Below are 20,394 nucleotides of genomic sequence, written 5' to 3'. Positions count from 1 at the left end.
AGCCCCTCCTCCACCCTTCTGTGGAGACAACAGGCAGCGGTTGTAGTTTAAAGCTATACATCCACGATCAATGAGGATATTCAGTAGATTCCAGCGTACACTGCACTGAGTCACACACACACACACACACACACACACACACCCTTCTCCTGAATGGCAGCTATGCCTCATAGAGAGGAAAAAGAAAAAATAACTTTTATCAGAAACCACTCCCAGAGGCAGAACAGTGAACAAAGACTGGAAGAAGAAGTCAAACCTCTCACATCAGGCCTGGGCTGTTGCCTCATCCTGCCTGTTGCTCAGGCTCATTAGGACTGTTGAGCCCGATACTGTTATATTAATAATTGTTTCGGGATTATTGCTGTCACCAAACAGGTCAGCACAATGCACGAGCAGAAGCGCAGGTTCGGCAGGCAAGGCTTCACCAGTGAAGAATGTGTTTACAAGCAGGGCGCAAATGTCGAGATCACGTGCCTGTCGTTTTAGCATCCTCAAATGTTTTTATTTTGTCAGTTCAAATCTGGTCAAACTGCGCGTTAAACAAAGTGTCCTCCCGAGTGCAAATGAAGACATCCCCGTGTGTGTTTTGCATCAGCGAGGCTCAATCACTCGCGTGTGCTGCCCACAGAAATTAAGATAATTTTCTTTTTTTTTTTTTATACCCCCTGCTAAAACACTCGGATTCAGTTTTTTGGCATTCTCGCCTCACCCCGAGATCCTGTTACACAAACAAGTCTAGTATGTTAATCAAAGGCACCACATGTGACACATTGAGGCCTCCCGCTCATTTCCTATTGTTCTGTGACCACAAAGGCTCTGTGAAAGACGATCAATCTGGAGGAGCAGTATGATGCCTCGAGATGATGAAACTGCCGAGAGAGATCATAAAAAGCACAGTCTGTGCGGAGGAAGTACTCGTATCTTTAATCCAAGTACACTATTACAGATAAAAGTATAGTTACAGAGATGCAGTGCTACAAAATGCACAGAAAGTATTAAAGTATTTAGGCAGGATGATCTGATTATGTGAGTTGTATCATTACAGTCTATCGCTGGAATGTTATTTTTGATGCAGTCTTATGTTTTATAGGATTTTCTAAAAAGTACATCCAGCTGTTGGATGGGAAGTACTTCAAAATTGTAAGAAGTGTACTTGAGTAAATGTACTTAGTTACTTTATACCACGTTCTGATGTTGAACAAGACAAATATTTATCTTTACTCATATATTATATTGCAGTTATGTCATCGGTATTCCTGCTCTGTTGTGGTAATGACAGCAACAAGTGGGCAAACATTGTTTATTTAGTTAACTTTGTCCTGTTGTTTGACTTCATGCTAATGTAAATTAGCACGACGTCCAAACTTGTTGTCCCACATCTTGCGGAAAAAGGAGAATGGACGTATGCGTCCAGTGAAATCTAATTAAAGATAGAGTAGCATCTTTGAACAAACCCCCCCGAATGTTTGAATGAGTGATTATGTATTCAGCAGACAGACAGGCCTGATAGGAACTGGCTCAGCGAATAGGGGAAGGCTGTGGTGGCTTCTTTTTGTCTTGACGTGTCGGGAGCAGCTGACTGCATTGTTCTCCTCCAGATTCACAGCCCGGCTTCTTTCATAATCCTGGTGTCGCTCCTGAAAGACACTGATAATATATAATCTCCTCTCTCACCCCCCCCCAAAGCCAGTCATGTTTATTCAACGCAACCAGCTGTTGTGTTGTTGATCGTCAGAGAAATGTTTTTATCAGTCGGCAAAAGAATTCCTTTTTCTGAGTTCTGCACATGTTTGACATATTTGTGGTCCCCCGGTGAGGACAAATAGAAAAGATGGGGAGTCTCTTTGTTCTGCTGCCGGTGTAGCGGCGTCTGTACGGCCCCTGTGTGAGCTGAATACTTAAAGGGGCACTTTGTGTCTTGGAGAAGAAACTCAGAACTTCAATATTTACAATATCAATGAGGTAATACTACAAACTCAGAAATATTTATATTAGACATAACTGAATGAACAAGCTGTTCTCAGAGGAAAATAAGGTCCCCAAGAACAGTGTTTGAAGCTAAAAAATGTGGCAGGGTCCGCCGCAAACAGTATGAAACCATGTTGTACTTTAAGGTCAGATTATTTATTTGGTTTATTCAGTCATGAAAACAAAGAGGGTTTGTTTATTTAGTTTGTTTAGGCATTAAAAAAATCAGTCTTACTTTTTCTTCTAGTGCACCTTTTAATATTCTTCAAAAAAACGAGAATATAATGTAAGTGGACAGCCACGCTTGCTCAGCAAAATAAGATAAGATGATAAGATAAATGATATGCAAGTAAAAACATGAGCATATGACATTGCTTCAGTTCAACAGTTTCTCCTCTGATCATCAAAACCAGGAGAAATTAATTTCCCCATGATGACTCTCCTGACCTAAATCCTCTGTCAGACACTGTCTAAGAACATAATCACATAAATATGTAATGTTGGAAATTGGCAGATTAGGATTACCACACCTCAGTTTAGACAGATTTGCTCTGAATACAGACACAAAATCAGTCTAAATAGCCTCGCAGAGGGGGATCATGGACTTCATCATGCCAGTCCTAAAGATACAGTTCAGTGAGTCTCAGATTTGCATAATATTGTCTGTATTCTGATTCATGACTGAGCCGCAAACAAATTCATTGTGACTCATATTTACTTTTGTCATTCTGTTTCCGTTGCAGCGCAGTGCATGTTATCTGTTTGTGGGCATGTCTAACTCTAACCTTCCGACTGTAACTTGCTGTGTTTGTTTCTACTCGCAAAACAAACTTTTCAGGAAGCAACCCAACTACAGAAAAGGAAATGGAGGCATTTAAAGTGAACAGCTGCCTGCACGAGTCGTACACATTAAAGTGTGTTTACAGAGCAGGGGGAGAACTGCTACTACTACTACTACTACTCGAGGAAGCTGCATGTGATCATCTGATAAATTGCCTCCTGTGGTGTCACCCAGGGGCTGCGCTGCATTGTGGGTAATGTAGGCAGAATAAGAAAAAAGGTGGTGTCTGCTTCTGCTGCCAAAAACTGCCCATAATGAGCCCAACAGTTTTTTTTAGCAGTTTGATGTTAGATCAGCTTTTCAACACTTGACACCTACATTACCCACAATGCAACACAACCGCTAAGTGACATCACTGGTGGCAATTTATCAGATTCCATGCAGCTTCCTCTGGAGCCGGAAAAGGCTTCATACTACTTTTTCACATATGCAGCACTAATTCACAAAACCTGTTAATACACTTAAATGTGTAAAATAGCCGGAGTGAGCCTTTAAACATCTTAATTTACAGTGTAGTTTTTTTTAACATGTTTCTTCTCAACACACAGTTGGACGTGTTATCATAAAACTGAGGTTAAAACGTGATCACATTTTTTATTTGAATATCAAGCGGATATTTTAGCACAGAACGTGAATGTTTCAGGGTTTTGAATAGCTTCAAAATAGCCCAAGTCATTTGTAGAATGTCTGGTATCCGACTGCTGAAGCCTTTTGTCCCTCCAGCAGGATGTAACACTCCCCGACAAACCAAAATCACTCGAGAGCATCTGCATCAGAATGCCTCCTTCACACACATGTGGCGCCTGCAGGACCTGCTGATTCACCCTCTGTTAATGTGAAATGAGAGCGTCCTGCACAGGCAAGCTCACCGCTGATGTTTATATTTTATCAGATCGGAGTCGGTGTTAACCGCCCTCTCACTGGGGCTGTTTCACCCTGATGTTTCCCCACAGAACGGACCTGTTACTGGCGAGCAGTGCCGTGATGCACATTAGTGCTGACAGCAGGCCTCCTGTCAGGCCTCCCGACCCACTGTTCCCTTGTTCCTCCCCCTCTGAGCTCAGAGCATTCACACAGTCACATTCATTGTCCTGGGATGAACTGCTGCAACATGGTGGCCAAGCAGATCATGTGCGGTGTACAGTCGTTTTGCGCTGCTAAATTCATGCCCACAACTGTTTTTATTTTATTAAGCCACATCATTTCGGCCTGTCATTTTGCAGGAGGTGTTGACCGGCCTGATTGCCTTCATAATTACACACATAAGCCTTTCTTTAATAGCCTCCAATTCTGTCACCCTGCATGTAGGGACATGCGGCTGTTATCTCTGCCTGCACCGTCTCTTTTTTCGCGCCCAGATGCACAAAAGCCTGAGTGAATTTTCTTCATAACAGCATAAGGAGCTGGTGGTGCGGAGGTTCAGTGAGGGTAATATAAAGTTTTCATTTTAAAATAATGTTAAGTGTTTCACATGATTTAATGTTTGGTAATGAACACGGAGCTCTTCCGCACATACCAGCAATACACTTGGCAAAAAAAAAAAAAAAAAAAAAAAAAACCCTCACACTGCATCTTAATTTGAAACAACCCTCAGGGGGAAACGACAGACAATGGACCTCGTGTCTCATACGGTGCAAGAACTACCTCACTTTTTCTCCTTCAGTGCCACGGCAATTACTTTGATGCACAATTTAAAATGATCACACCTATTATAGAGGGTAATGCAAGAGGAGTGTGTCTCATTGATAACAAAGGAGCTGTGTGAGTTATGCCTCTGGGGGCCGCGACTCATCACTTAATGGTGGGTGAATGGTGGGTCTCAGACATTACTATCTAAAACACATCCTTCCAAAGACTTCACACTCTGCTATCCATCATAGAAATTACATCATAAAAAGGTAAAAGAAGATTTGAGGGCTTCCTCTACCTGAAATATACAATTCCTTAGATCTTGTCTTACATCTTTTATCTCTAAGGTGTCTCGCGGAATCTGAAAAATGTATGAATTAGTATTCATAGGTGATGTCCAGCAGTCGTCTCTGTCTGTCGGCTACAAATGATGGCCCGCGCCGCACCCGGGTCTGTCAGATAACTGTCTGTCACCTGTCTGTCAGCCACACAAGTAAATACCGGGAGGAGTGAGACTTACGAGGCACAGAGGTGTATTTGCTTCTACACCCAGCATGGCAAGTTATGACTCATGGGTCACACCTACATTGCACTAACTAGCTCACAGGGTTGGTGCTTGACTTGGATGTCAATGATGAAAGAATTTGATGACTCTCTGCCTCTGGCTGTTTATTCTGTATATACTGCCAACCAGTGTTGGGGAGACGTAAACTACATGTAGTTGAACTACATAGCTTAACTGCAATTTGCTGTAACTTGCTGGTAGTTAAACGACATTCATATTTTGGGCTGCGTCAAGTAATTCAACTACTTTTTGGGTCATTTTTTGTAGTTTAACTACTCAGTTTACAAATTACAATTTTGACTGATAACATGAAATATTTTGTTATCTAAAAAAGAACTTTATAACATACATTTCGTTTTATTTTATTTTTTCAAAAAGGCATGAAACATTTCGTGACATACCAAGCCAACGCTGCCTCTGATTGGCTCGCCCTGGCAGCACTCAAATGCTTCACAGAGTGGGCGGGTCTTTGTGCCAAGGAAGGCAGCGCTCATATGGCACAAGCACGTCATGGACAACCCTCCTGTTACCCCCGATGCGCCCCGAACGTGCCAGCCTAACCACGGCCATATTTGAGCATGTACATGCTGGATATAGATGCATCTGCAGACACGACCTACATGTTCACATGTGAGCCCTGCAAGCCGAAAACAACAATCATTTTGACATTTTTCGGCTTTTTCCTCTCGTTTTGAGGAGCATATTTCTTCTGGCATGTGAATTTTTTGTAGGCTATTATATTTTGTTTCACATACACCATATGTTGATTTATTTAACACTGAGTTAAATGAGTATGATGAGTATAAGTAGTTGCTAAAGCTACTTTTTTTTTAGCAGTAGTTTTACAAACTACATTTCTCCAGGGGCAGAAATGTAATTTGTTCAAACTACTGCCAGGCTGAACTACTTGTAGTCTTACAAGTTACGCTTGCAAAGTAGTTTCCCCAACACTTCTGCCAACCTATTGTCATTATTTGTACCTACACCTGCAGTCTATACGTCTGTTCATACTGAACACATCTTCAGGTATTCACATTGTTTAGTTCAAGGGCCAAAAACTGAAGCTTTAGGGTGTGCCACAGGCTACAGCTAGCACCCATTGTTAAAATGCAAACTGGTATGAGGATCCCAAGATCCTTTAAAGTTCCAGTAATTATCTAATGACCCCTAATACCGATGGCAGCATTCTCCTCAACAACTTTTTGTTTTTATTTTAAAACAAGTCCCCATCTGCTTCAGTTGTTCAAGAGAAAGCTGCAACACTGTTTTGCTTTTTTGTGGGCTCGGAAACTCCACCCAAGTCTCCATCAGCACAGGGTTGAATAGATACTTCTGAATTTTCATTTATGTATGAACTGTTTCTTTAATTGCTCCACATTTAAAGAGCGTTGTTACCTCACAGAAAATAAACCTGCTTAGACATTATTGTAATTTTCTTTTTAGATATACTTTTATTTATCTATTTCTTTCACTAGAAAACATCTGCTGGACCAAATTGAACTGTAGGGTGGGCAAAGTTGAGAGCGTTACTTTTACCTGATGACCTCTACCTCAGTCATGTCATCCAAGTATCACAATATGAAAGTAATCTAACTTGATTTTTCTTTCTGTTACTTTTGGATTACTTCAATTCCAAACGTGCATACAAAGACAAGAGAGATTCAAAATTATTAACATGACTTTCGTTTAATCTTATCTTGTATTTGGTTTCACTGAGGACCACATTGATGTTGTGCGAGACTTGTGAAGTACTGATGCAGTTACAGGCTGGTGTATCACTCTTTATTTTAAAAATTGTAATCCTGTGATCTTCTTTTCTACTTAATGTATCTTTTCTGTAAATTTACCAGGATACAGTTACCTTTTTTGTTGTATCCTCATTACATAATCCAGTTACATAATCCTGCCTCACGGTGTACCAGCGTTGGCCCCTGGTTGAGTCTATATAAATGCACATCACTCTGCACTTAACTGCTTTTTGCACCTCTGCTTAGAGGCCGAATGCATTTTTCTTTTCTCAGCACTCTGCGCAATAACAACTGAATCTAATCTAATCTGGTCATATTTACTTTTTCTCGCTGAGTCACATATTCTTGCAGTTGCTCTTGATTACATTTCCCAACGTCCTCGTAGCTCACGCTGATGAAGAACAAACAAATGTTGAAATATTTATTGTCTTCAAGGTAGCCGAAGTTACACACATACAGACATATAGGCAAAACAAGAAGCACGGTATTAATTGCACATATGCCGAACGAGCTAACACCATAAGACGTCTCATTAAGTGACAGAAACACAAAGTGCTGAAATCAAATTAAAAGCTCATCAGCTGTGATTTACGACCACGGAGAAAAAGCACCACGAGGACACATTTGCACGACGACACCATTCTGTCACCTCGGATGCATTTTTTTGTTAACACCAACATTTTACAATCAGCTCCCCACAGAACAGTAAAGATTGTGATTTTCCCTTATGGCCCAATACATGACTCTTAGTACATGTGCTTTAGTCTACATAGAGCGTACATACAGTTAAAAAAAATCTATAAGTGCCATTAGTTATATGGGCGTGCTCCTTTTTTGTTACTGCTTTGAGGAGCCGTTATTTTGGATGTATGTGTTATCATTTTTATATTAACCTTTGCATTGCTACTACTGCATGATTCCTCTGGCATGAACTGTAAAAATAGAACCTATATGACAAAGTGTTTTAACCGGTTTTGACAAATTAATTGCTGAAAGCAAAGCGTCGTACTGTCTTATTGCAGAAGCCCAGTGTTAGGTTGCAAAGGACAGCGAGAAGTCACATTAAATGTCTGTAGAAAAGTCTTCACACTTACATTGCTTTACTTGTCAAGACATTTATATGACTAAAAATATATATATATATGTCTCAATAACCTCACATTTAACCATTTCAAGTCACCACTTAGTCAACTTCCTGCCCACTATTCATCTCTGTCACACTTGCTGTTATCCTCTGAGTCACTTTTCCTTCGTATTCTCAGCCGTAACAAAAACGGAAAAAAAAACAAGACATGCGGTTATTCATTGGGAGTTGAAATGGAGATGAGAAACAGAGAGACGGATAAAGATTGAGTAAGAGCAGGGAAGTCTGTACAGGGAAATGCGAGTGTTGCTTTTGGTTTCATTTGGCCTTCTCAGCTGCTGGAGTGACAGTGACTGGCTCCGTCTGGACCCCGGCCTCTGAGGAGTTACGTCTCTGACCCTGAAATTTAAAGGGAAGACCAAAAATCATAAATAATCATGAATGTTTGTTCATTACAGCCGCTGCTGCATTAGTCTTTTCTTTAAAGAGCCATGTAATCCCATGGAAGCTTCGTCTTTGATGCTAGTTGTGTGAAACCGTTTCCGACTTTAAAGTAGCTCCTAACTGTAAGTTTAACTGTAGGATATTAAAACCAAACCCAGCAAAACAATTGTCAGGGTGTGTAACAACATGTGCACTGCACTGTGAAGCAGGGCCCCACGCCTTTAGTTACTTGATGAGTATCTGCCGCCATCTAGTGGAGGTGAAGCTGCAACAATATTTACCAGGCGGCGCTGCAGGGAAAGAGATTCTCTCCTTACCAGATTTTTAAAGAACAAGTGGATGGAGTTCCTCTTCTCCAGTTTCCTGGGCACACTGGCTGGTTCATCCCCAGCTTGCGGGGCCGCTGAAGCTGCTTTGCTATCCCCGGCCGCCTCTGACGACTTGGCCGCTGCCTTTGGTTCCTCCTTGGCCTTGGCTGTCTGAGCTGCCTCTGCCGCTGCAGCTGGGGCGGGGGTTGCCTTCTTGGGATCAGCAGCCTGGAAGTGTTGCGACGCATAATGAGAAACTGAATGATTTCACTCCCACAGATTCTATAACATCTCATGTGCTCAGATGGGCTTTGAGGTGACATCAGACATTAAAGTGACAGTGTTGTTAGGATCCAGCGTGTCTTAGTGACGGCAACATTATATGAAATGACCACAGAAGCGCGGATGTAATTTGTTATGATTCTCACATGTAATAACAAAAGGACAAACATAATAATACTTAGAGCAGGTTTTAATTCCAGATGTAATCGATGAAATTACTCTGGTTAATGATGTCTCATCTCAAGAGGTCATTTTTCTGTATTTACCACTCCAGCTGTTCTCCTGAGGAGCCGAACTCCACTTGTGGAGGCCGCCTGGACTTTTGCAGTCATGTGGTCTAACAGTTCCTCAAATTCACATGAATCTGTTACTTTCTGTTGGCTAATGTCACCAGAATTCACACTAATGTAAGAGATTCTAAAGACCCATAAAAATGTGGGTGAAGGGGTCCTTACTTTAGGCTTGAAGAGAGACATGAAGGAGGATTTTGAGGCTGGTTTCTTTTCTTCCTGAACAGCGGGTGGTGGCTCTGGCTTTGCAGCAGCCTCCAAGGTGCTGGCTTTTGAGGGATCCACCTTCTTTAATAAAAAAAAAGAGCAGAGAATACATTTCATCAGCTATTTATGCATTAAATGCATGATCATCGTTGAAGCTGACAGGGTGTAGGAAGGAGCTGCTGTGAAGTAAAAGAAGAGGTAATGGGGGGAGTCTGATAAGAAGCGGCCCCTGTAAGAATGAAGAAGCCCACACCGTCATGCACGAAAAGTAAAGAAAGTGATTGTCTGTAAAAGGAAAAGACAGAAAGATAATAGTGAAGGGAATGTATCTCAATTGAAGATGAGGCTCTTCTCCTGAAGAGGAATAGTTTGATACGTTAGGTAATGTGCTTATTTGCTTTCTTGTAAAGATTTGAGAAGATTGATACCATTTTGATACCTGTTTAATATGATGTTTGATAAAGTTAGCCTTGAAGAATGGAAACGGTGGGAAAAAGCTAGCCTGGCTCTGTCCAAAAGTAATTAAATTGATATTATATTTTGTTAGTTCAATCAATACAAAGTCATAATGGAAAGTTAATAAAACAAAACAAAACAAAACAAAAAGCTGTGGTTTTGTGGAATATAACGTGTTTATTGGTGAGTTTCAGGGGTGCTGGTTAGCGGAGTTTGCTACCCAGGCTAGCTGTTTCCCCTTCATTCCAGTCTTTATGCTAAGCTAGGCTAACCTGCCTAAGACAGGAGGGTGGTTAAGATTTTCTAATCTACTGTAACTCTTGGTAGATTTCCCAATGCGTCCTTTGATTTACCTCATCTTCTACTACTGGCTGTGGTGCCTCTTCCACCACCTGCAGGAGAGGAAACATACTTGTTTTCCCATCGATTCAAATGCTGAATGAAATGCGATAAATCATCGGCTGACTCCAACAAACAGAAATAGGTGATACAATGTAAAGTGAATCAAAAACATGCAAATGCCAAATTTCATGTGTGTTAATCGAAATGAATGAAAGGTCATATGTGGTGCAGCATTATAATTGGTACATCTGTTGTAACATCGTGTCAGAGGCGCCTGTAGAGTGAAGAACATGAAGAATTAATATCCTCGAGCGCTTCCTGCTCATTTACCTGCTGTTGCTTCGCCACCTCCTCTGCTGTCTCATGAGGTTCAACACTTGTCTCACTCTGAGCAGATGCAAATGAATCAGAACATGTAAAAATAAACCTATGTGACTTAGAACGTGGAGATGTGATACACTGTAATAAGGTCCAAATGATTATTCCACTCCCCGAAAATCACCCAAGGAGTGAGACCTCTCCTTTGATTTACCTGGACTTCTACAACTGGTTCTGGCACCTCCACTGGTGTCTCCTGCAGAGCAAAACTATTTTATATTCTGAGATGCAAATTAAGATGGACATTTGAAAAAGATGTAGTTCACTGTCTGTTATGAACATCCTTAAAAGACGATTCAAAGCAAGGCTCTTTGAGCATATATTTATATAACATTTCCTGAGAGGAATGAGCAGACTCTCTGGTTTACCTGTACTTCTGTTTCTACTGCAGGCTTTGGTGCGTCCTTGATTGTCTGCAGGACAGTGAAGGGGTTTTTTGTTGTTAGTTGAAGCCAGCAAGACATAAAGAACAAGCAGAGGAAGGTCTTTAATTATGAAGAGCTTAACATGTTAGCATGGTAAAGAGCACTGACTAATATAAACTGGTTAAAGGAACAGTTCGACATCTTGGGAAAAGCTTTCTTGTTGAGAGTCAGACGAGAAGATCAATACCACTCTTGTCTGTATGGAGTCAAAGTCAGGAAGTGATTAGCTTAGCTTAGCTTAGCTTAGCTTAGCTTAGCATAAAGACTGAAAGCAGGGGGGAACTATGAGCCTGGTTCATGAATAATTGTTGTTCACATTGAGATGGAATTAACTGACAGCATAGATTAAACAAACTGTTAAATTGAAGGGGTTTCCTCTTTTACCCTTTTCTAGTCTTGATGCTAAGCTAAGCTAATTGCCTCTGGACTTGTGCTCCAAACTATGCTCACAGACATGAGAGTGGTATTGATCTCCTCATCTGACTCTAGGAAAGAAAGCAAGTAGGCAGTGTTTTTCCCCAAATGTTGAACTACTTTGATTAAGTTAATCTCTATGGAAATTTAAATGTTGATAATATAATGTCTCATGGAGAAATGGATGGTGGTAGAAACATTGGTGGTAATATGAAACTTTCTTCAGTTAAATACTATTGTTCCCAATTGCAGTTCCAAATTTGAGACAGCAATTTGTTAAGTTTCTTCCACCTCCAGACAAATCAGCTCTTGTTCGGTTAGTGACGGGATGAGCCGTGGTTAGTTTGAGGATACGGTAATCTACTGTACCGCTGCTGCAGTCTTGGCTCCACTTGCTGAAGCGCCCTTGCCTTTGGATGCCTTGAGACCTAGCAGTACCTCGAATTCACATATAGTATGTTTCACTCTATAGTACGTTTGTACGTATATCTTAAAGACTGTGGAAGATGCATTCACTGAGAGTCTATATAAAGAACCATCCCACCTGTGTTTGCAGTTTATTTACCTTTGGGCGGAAGAATTTGCTCAGAGTATCTTTGGCTGATTTTCCTTTTGAGGACTCGGGTTCCTTCGCAGCGGCTTTTGGTTCTTCTTTCGGTGTGGGTTTTACAGGTTTGGCAGCTGGCTCTCCTTTGATTTCCATTTTCGGCGGCTCTGGAGGTGGTGGTGGTGGGATTGACATTCCTTTGGGTGCTGCAGGCGGCTCCGACACTTGTGCAACCTTTTCAAGAGAGCATGTGTTAAAATAATGCTTTGCTGTGGAAAACCATCTGTCCACACAGACAGACATGACACAGAAAAGAAAATTGTAGGTGATGTACGATAAGATAAATGCAAAGCAGTGATCAGGTTTTCGTCTTACATAAATTACTGAAATTGAATTAGTATGTAGAATGCAACATTAGCAAAAGAAATATCGCTACTGTTACACAAATTTAAACACTTAATGGGCAATTTGCTCACAGTAGTGATTGCAGCTGGTTGGGCCTCCTTCTGGGACTATTTGGCAACGGAAAGAGGAAGCAGTTAGAGATGAAGTTAAACTGAAGCAAACAAATGTCTACAGAAAGCAATCTTAAAAAAATGAAATGAACTTGTATTGGAACCTCAGTTCAAGCAGAAACAGACACTAATAGGAACGGATACCAGCTAGCAACCCTGTAAAAACTACATTTCCCGAAGGAAATGGGAATATATAATCAAGACTATATCTTAAATGTATTATGAACTAGTTAAATAATCAACCTGTAACATTAACGAGATCTCTCATAAAGCTTTGTTAACCAAAAAAAGGACACCATAACCATCTGAAATAAACCCACAATGATTAATAAATCATGTTGTATAATATCATGTAATGCTTCATGATCGTATGTTCACCTGGTCTTTTGTGGCATCTGGAGCAGCTGTTTCTTTTTTGGTTGTTTTAGTGGGAGTCACCTGTGCCACAAGGGAAGGACAATGACCGGTCTCCATTAACTTTCATTCATGCAGCACAAAAAACAAGATTAAAAACAACCGAGCTTGTCCTCCAAATGTCAAATCCGTATGTATTATGTTAAGTTATAATGAAGCTGCAGTGTAAAACTTTGAGAATTGTCAGCATATATAGCTGATGTAACAGCAACAGAAAATAAATTATTGAGATAAAACAGAAGCCTTTCATGAATGCAGACATAGGCCTTTATGATAAGCTAACTGAGGCACAGAGTGCACACTGAGGTCCCTGACAGAGCACATACAGTACATGCGCTGTCATTGTGACAGCCATTGTGCTCCGGAGATGGCGTAGGCCTGCCCTTGCTCTATCTTCACAAATCTCAACTTCCAACTGCACAGGCCTCCCTTGTGAGCTCACACTATGGGTTGAACAATAGGCCACCACATTCCCGCATGTTCAAAGACTTGATTAGCATGGGGCTAGGGCAATGGTAACTCTTTAAAACAGCATGGGTCCAAAAGACAGCACGATGATGAGGGAACACAATAGCTGCTTGTCGTAGGTTTTCCATCAGGCTCTGTCATAATGGCAGATTTAGTTATAGATACTTCCATTAAACTCTGTTTTTCACATACCTCAAAGCAGAGTAAGAAAAAAATAAATAAATAAGTCAGACAGAAACACTAAATAAAATTTAGACACAGAGTTGTCACTGACTTTATCATCAGTGATCTCAACTTTATCCGGCAAATTACTGTCTTTCTTCACTGAAGCTCAAAGTAAAAATCAGAACACACACATTAATTTAATTTTTGTTGTTAAATCAGCTGTTTTCCTTCACTTATAATTGAAGATAATAGGATAATTTTTGTTTTGCACATTAAATCTCAGCAAGTCCCCATTTAATTTTACCCAAGCAATCTGGTTTTACAAGAGAAGCGATTAGAAATATCATGTTCACACAAAGCGCACTTAATTTCTCAAATCGTGTCACTCACTAGTGTTTTGAAGAAGTTCATAACTGGATTCTCTTCTGGGTTACTGTCCTCTTGGTTTTCCGCAGAATCACTGTTTCCGTCTTCAGTTTCAGGAGCTTTTTCTTCCTCTGGACTCTGGCCTGGAGTCACACTTTCCGGCTCCGGTAACGACTCTGCTTCTTGCTTTAGGTTATCTGTCTCCTATACACCATCACAAAGAATCAGCCTTAGAGAATTATGTTAGAGCAGCGGCGCTGATACGCAAGCAGTGAGTGTCTTAATCGCAGCATTGAGATGGGAGCACAATTCCAACCATGCCTCTGCCTACTCGGGGCATTGTCAACAATCACCCTTTTATTAATGTGTGTGTCCCACCCCTCACTCATTGATATTCAACAATGTGTGAGAGTTATGCCCTGAGAAATGTCAGGAAACTCAAATACCTTGCTGTGTCCTGATGGTGAATATCTTTAAACTGAGCAAACCTGACTTTACGATCATTTTTACTGGATCTGTTTACTGCAGTTTTTAGAAATACACTTTAGATTGTGGGACACATTTTAACTATTGGATTATTAGCATGCATAGTAGTAGTATATTGGCTTATTATTAGTCAATAAAAAGCACTTATTAATGCCTTATTCTAAATGACCTTATTCTACAACTCCTAGGATGATAAGGAAGACTTTTTCTTAAATATGAAGGAAGTTGTTTATAAGTTGGCACTACTACAAGAATAGTTACCCTCCTTTAAAAGTGCATTATGTGGTTTTGGGGGTGATATTTTAATCAGAAAAGAAAGATCTTCATTGACTGATTTCTATGCCCACACAAACTAAATAAGCAAACTCTTTGTTTCATGCCTGAATAAACTGAACACACAAACTGACCTTAAAGGACAACACAGTTTCATTCCTTCTACTTTCCACCTTTCTAGCTTCAAACAGTGTTTGTGGGGACTTTGTTTTCCTCTGAGAACAGCTCATGTATATTACTTATATTTCAGAGTTTGTATAATTACCTCATCAATACCATAAATATTAAAATTATGAGTTTGAACCTCTTCTCCGAAACGACATAGGTCCCCTTTAATAACACCTTATCAATATTGTCCATTGTTACGCAACAAAACACAAAACTACCAACTACAGTGTCTATATAACTCTAAATAAAGTCTGTCATTCTCAACAAGTTGCCAATTTTAAAGTGTGGTGTGATTCATGTGCAACAACCCCCCACATTACTGTCAGTAAGCTGTAGGCATAAAGTTATTGAGGGAAAACTCAATAGTAGTAGTTTTACAATATGTTTATGCAGAATAAGGCATGACTAAGCACTTTATTATGCCTAACACAGAGCTTAAATGTGATTTATATGGATTCTAATAAGTAACTAGTAAATGGTTTAAGGGTATCTCTACCAATTATATACAGTAAAGTGTGTTAGCAGGTCTTGGGATATTGCATATGTAAAAGAAAATTATAAATATAGTCTTTTGTGGGTCCAGAGGAAGCAGCATGTAATCTGATATATTGCCTCTAGTCATGTCACGCAGTGGCTAAATTGCATTGTGGGTAATGTAGGCACAAGGGTTTAAAAAAGTTATAAGACTGCAAGAAAGACAATGTCTCCTGATCATTTGTTTTAAAACTGTCTGACAGTGTTAGAAAGTGCAATTCTGCCTACATTACCCACAATGCAACTTACCGACTGACATCACTGGATGGTATTTATCAGCTTACATGCAGCTTCCTCATGAGCCACAAAAGGATTTATACAACTTTTTTTTTATTACCACACATACAATAGTACCCTCTAAGACCTGAAAACACACAAAGTGGTGGAGCTACCCTTTAATATTGTTCCCTGAAAGTGTTAACCAGTTTTCAAGTCTGGCCTGATTCAAATGTCATATTCCCATCAAAGTCACTACTATATTCGACTAAAAACGGACCCAAAGAATGCAAATGTACAAAGTCTTGGACGAACGCAACATTTTTCAGTGTTTTCATTCGTCATTTTATTGAAAAATGTTTAAATACTTTTGTGTTTTTTGTGTTGAGGACATATATAAATAGAGGCACTTTGCAGTATTATAAAACAAAAATCATTTCACAATCCAGTTGCAATTACAACTGCATATAAATTAAACACATGATATCCTAAAGAGGTAGACCAATATTTTTCTAAACAAGAACTCTTGAGGACAAAACCTTCAACATCTCAATGCCGTTCTTCCTTTGGAGCCACTTTAATGGTAACAGTTATACTGCATCCCAGGAAAGACATGTTTAAACTATCAAGCCTATATGTTGATTCTTCAACAATGGATGTACATGCTGACTGCAACCTCGCAAGTAAAGTTTCCATGTCTGAACTTGTGATGGGTGTATCGTCAGTCATCTCTGCACTTCGTGTTGAAACTCCTGAGTTCACACCTGAAATACTGTCCACTTTCTGCTCAGTGTCTCCTTCTGTGAACATCTTTGGTCCTACCTCATCTGAAATCACAAACTGAGCTGCAACATCTTCGGTAATGACTTCCTCTATGATGGTCTCAAGAACAGCCTCAAAACACTCTGCTACAGATGCATCTGAAGTGGCATTTTGAGAATCTATAGAGTTCTTGTAAACGGCAGCTAAATTGTCATGAAAATGAAATGATTCTTGGATTTCTTCCTCTGTTTGTTTTATATCGGTTGTCTCGATGATGACCACTAGCGGTGGTCGTGGATGAAGGCTCACACTCTCTTCCACAAACTCCTCAGAAATTACATGAATGGAAGCAGTTTGTTCTTCTACAGTAACCACAGATGGGTTGACGTTCTCCTCCACGATTTCTTGGAATGAAACACGAGGCTCAGACTCTCTAATGGTGACTGCTTGTGGCACATCTGCAGGTTCCTCCACTATGTCCTCTGAAATCACTTCAACAACTGATTCTAGGATGTTTTTGTTCACCTCAGTGGTTGCACCTTCTTTCCATGGGCTTGGACTATCGTATACAGGTTCCTCTGAAATTGCAGGGATTTGTTTGGGTGTCTCAGCTTGTGTCAAACCATCTTCAGATACTTCAGTTTTTTCTTCAACTGGTTCATCAGACCTGACATCCCTGAAGACTCCTGCTTCAGTAGATGATTCTTGATCAGTTGTATCTTCCTCAACACTTTCTGGCTCTGTTGTAGTTTCATTTGACAAAGCTTTGATAGCTTCATCGTCCATCTTCTCAGCAACTGCCTCACGTGGCTCCTCTGGAATAGTAAGGTTTGGTTCTTGTTCTCCAGAAAGGGGCACGAAAGGTGTTGCAGCGAAGACCTCTACTTGCAGGCGAATGGCATTTTCCAGTGCATGCTCCTGAGAAGTGATGGCTCCTTCTGCAATGATTTCTTCCACAATGGATTCAAGAACAGCTTCAACACACTCTGCTACGGCCTCATCTGAGGTGTCAATATGGGAATCTTCAGTGTTCTCATAAGCGACAGCTAAAATGTCACCACAGCTATCTGACCCACAAACTTTACCTCCATTTGTCTGGATTGCTACTAGTGCTTGGTGCTCAAGAAGGCTCACATTCTCCAAAATGGGCTCCCCAGAAATGACAGGGCTGGAATCAGTTGGTTCTTTGAGAACAACAACAGCTGGGGTTACTTTCTCCTCTACAAATTCTCCTTGGACGTGAAAGCAAGATTTAGACTCTCCAGTGGCATCCATCAGTGGCACATCTGAAGGATTCTCAACCTTGTTCTCAGTGACTACAAGCTTCTCTGAATTCACTTCACCAACTGATTCTAGTATGTTCTCCATCCGCTCAGTGGTAACATCTTCTCCACAGGGGCTTGGATTCTCTTCCACAGGTGCCTCTAAGATTACAGGAGTTTGTTGTGGTGTTTCAGCTTGTGCCAAAACATATTTGGATCCCTCAGTTTTTTCTTCAACAGTTTCGGTAGAACTAGCAATCTGGGTAATTTCCTCTTCATTGGATGAAGCTTGAACAGTTGTGTCCACCCCAACACTTTCTGGCTTTGTAGCTTCTTCCTTCATTACCTCCGCAGTTGTCTCTCTTGACTCTTCTGGAATGGTAACGTTTGCTTCTCGTTCTCCAGAGAGTGGCGCGAAAGGTCTTGCAGCAATGACCGCCTCTTCCAGGGTAATTTCATTTTCTACTACAGGCTCCTGAGGAGTGATGGCATCCTCAGTAATGAATTCCTCTACGATGGTCTCAAGAACAGCTTCAAAACACTCTGCTGCAGCCTCATTTGAAGTGGCAATTTGAGAATCCCCAGAGTTCTCATCAATGGCTGCTAGAACATCACAATAATGATTTGATTCATTGATTGGCTCAGCTGTAACTTCATCTTCAATTGTCTTCAGGATAACCACTTGCACTTGTGGCACAAGAGGGCTCATACTCTCCTCCAAAGGCTCCTCAGAAATAACATGACTGGAATCAGTTGGCTCTTCAACAGCAACCACAGATCGGGCAACATTCTCCACTACAGGTTCTTCTTGGAGTGCAGCACAACGCTCAGACTCTCCTGTAGCGTCCTCATCTGCAAGTGCCTCAATGATGTTTTCAGTGACTACAAGCCTCTCGGAAATCACTTCAACAACTGATTCTAGTATGTTCACCAACACTTCAGTGGTTGCATCTTCTTCACATGGGCTTGGATTCTCTTCTGTAGGTTCCTCTGAGATTACAGCTTCTTCATTCATCTCCTTAGCCGCTGACTCAATTGGCTCCCCTGGAATGGAAACCTTTGCTTGTCGTTCTCCAGAAAGAGGCACAAAGGTTGTTGCAGCGATGACCTCTTCTTCAAACAGGGAGCCGCTATGCACTGCAGGCTGCTGGGGAGCTTCCGGAAGTTCGAGATATTGAGAGAGGGCATCAATTGCTGCCTCTGGAATCATCTCAGCATCTTCTTTGACAATGACAGGCCTTGGTTCTGCTTCTACAACTTTTTCTGGTTCCTCATCAGCTGTCATACCTTCGCAAACATCAGTTTTCTCATATGGAGTAATAACTTTCGGTATGAACTCAGGTTTGACTTCATCAGCCGGAGCATTTAAAGCATCTTGGGGGAGTTCCTCAGTGGTGATAAGCTCATTGGAAGGAGCCTCAACAATGATTGCTTCCTCGCTCATTCCTGAGACATACTCGACCGCCACAGCCTCGTCAGTGGTGACCCCTTCATAGGAATATTCCTTCATTATTATAATTATAGGCACAAGAGGGACACAATGTTCTCTTTCAGGCATGTCTTTGTGTGCAGATGGAGGATCTGGCTCCTCGCAAACAACCTCTGAGGTTATTTCCGTCATTGTAGTCATTGGCTCTTCGTGCAGGGAGTCAACACCATTTGCTTTCTGGGTCTCAGGAGTGGCGGCATTAGTTTTAGGTTCAGTGGTTTCAATCAGCACTGCATCAGCTGGTATGTCTCTGGCTCCTTCACTATTGACTTCGGTAATTACTTCATCCACACTGGGCTCTGACGTGTTTACAACAGCGAAGTCAGTGGATTCAGAAACAGCAGCCAAAACAGCCTCAACACAATCTGCCACCACTTTCGGAAGGCTAGCGACCACCAGTTTCACAGTTTCCTCAAAATGTGTTTCTTCTACAGTAATTTCACCCTCTCTAATGGCTTCTGGCTCTGCAGCAACCTCTGGCTCAGTTTCTTGAACTCTCTCTTCCTCAGGATTGTAGTTTTCGATGTGGGTGATTTCAAAATTGTCAGTAACTTCCACCCGCTCCGCTCTGAACACTAAATTCTCATATATAATGTTCTCCATGACGACCTCTTCAATGATGATCCCAGCTGTCTGGTTCTCTCGGGGTTCCTGATCAGTCATCTCTTCAACCGCTTCTTCAGCGATGACAACGGATTCATTTAGCCGATCTTCTTCAGTTGCTGCGACAACCTCTTCAACTGGGCCCGCGATATTAGTGGTGGTACCATCATCACCTTCTTCGCCAGTTTGCGTTGAAATATCTGCTTCGGCCTTTCTGTCCGTTTGCGTTGACATTTCGGCTTTTTGACGTAGATATTCAAAGTCCTCCCTGTGCTCAGCAACAATCATGGCGGCAGCTTCGTCTCCACTTGAGCCCGACTCCTTTATCATAAAAATCAACATTCATGTTTAGATCAAATATAGTTGCACAGTAATTCGGGATTCATATGATGACCATGTGCTTGATCACACTGTGACTGAGTCATATATATGCACACACATATATACATATACACTATACATACACATATATACATATGAAGTATACATGTATATATATATTTGTCACAGAGTTTTTAATTATTAAACTCTGTAACTTGTTGTGTTGTTGTATTGGACTGCTTTATTTTGTAACGTGTTTTCTGTGCCATATATGTAAAAGAGTTGGACACTTTTCAGTCATCCTGACCAACACTAAACAAAAAAAACCTGAAAATAATATTAAAATCTGACGCTTCAGAACCAGTTTAGGTCACAACTGAAGTCAGTGAATTAACAACACATAAACGTTTTTAAATCAGGTAGT

General features: G+C 40.9%; 1 protein-coding gene across 8 annotated transcripts; it reads right to left on the bottom strand.

The window, feature by feature from the left end:
- Positions 1–7,158: 7,158 nt before the first annotated feature.
- bcas1 (brain enriched myelin associated protein 1) lies at positions 7,159–14,210 on the bottom strand. Of its 8 annotated transcripts, XM_030424135.1 has the most exons (13): positions 13,881–14,210; positions 12,822–12,881; positions 12,405–12,440; positions 11,947–12,162; positions 11,751–11,819; positions 10,911–10,955; positions 10,697–10,738; positions 10,495–10,551; positions 10,176–10,214; positions 9,325–9,447; positions 9,136–9,216; positions 8,597–8,815; positions 7,159–8,234 (listed from the first exon to the last, which is right to left on the bottom strand). In XM_030424135.1, exons 1-13 carry the CDS (start codon positions 13,899–13,901, stop codon positions 8,154–8,156), a joined length of 1,089 nt encoding a protein of 362 aa, XP_030279995.1. In that variant the 5' UTR covers positions 13,902–14,210; the 3' UTR covers positions 7,159–8,153. The 8 variants fall into 8 exon arrangements, with proteins under 8 accessions (XP_030279995.1, XP_030279999.1, XP_030279997.1 ...); XM_030424139.1 differs by lacking the exon at positions 9,136–9,216; XM_030424137.1 differs by lacking the exon at positions 10,176–10,214.
- Positions 14,211–20,394: the final 6,184 nt, after the last annotated feature.

Source organism: Sparus aurata, chromosome 7 (assembly GCF_900880675.1).
Source record: "Sparus aurata chromosome 7, fSpaAur1.1, whole genome shotgun sequence".
Taxonomy (NCBI): domain Eukaryota; kingdom Metazoa; phylum Chordata; class Actinopteri; order Spariformes; family Sparidae; genus Sparus; species Sparus aurata.
The sequence above is the reverse complement of the archived record's forward strand: the minus strand, read 5'-3'. Positions and strand labels throughout refer to the sequence as shown.

Excerpts from the sequence above, each read along its gene's own strand:
- bcas1 (XM_030424135.1), bottom strand. The coding sequence starts at position 13,901 with ATGAACTTCTTCAAAACACTA. Across the intron at positions 10,956-11,750 it reads GAGCCAAGACTGCAGCAGCG|ACAATCAAGGACGCACCAAA; the intron begins GTACAGTAGATT and ends ACTGTCCTGCAG. Across the intron at positions 9,448-10,175 it reads AGCCAGTAGTAGAAGATGAG|AAGGTGGATCCCTCAAAAGC; the intron begins GTAAATCAAAGG and ends TTTTTATTAAAG.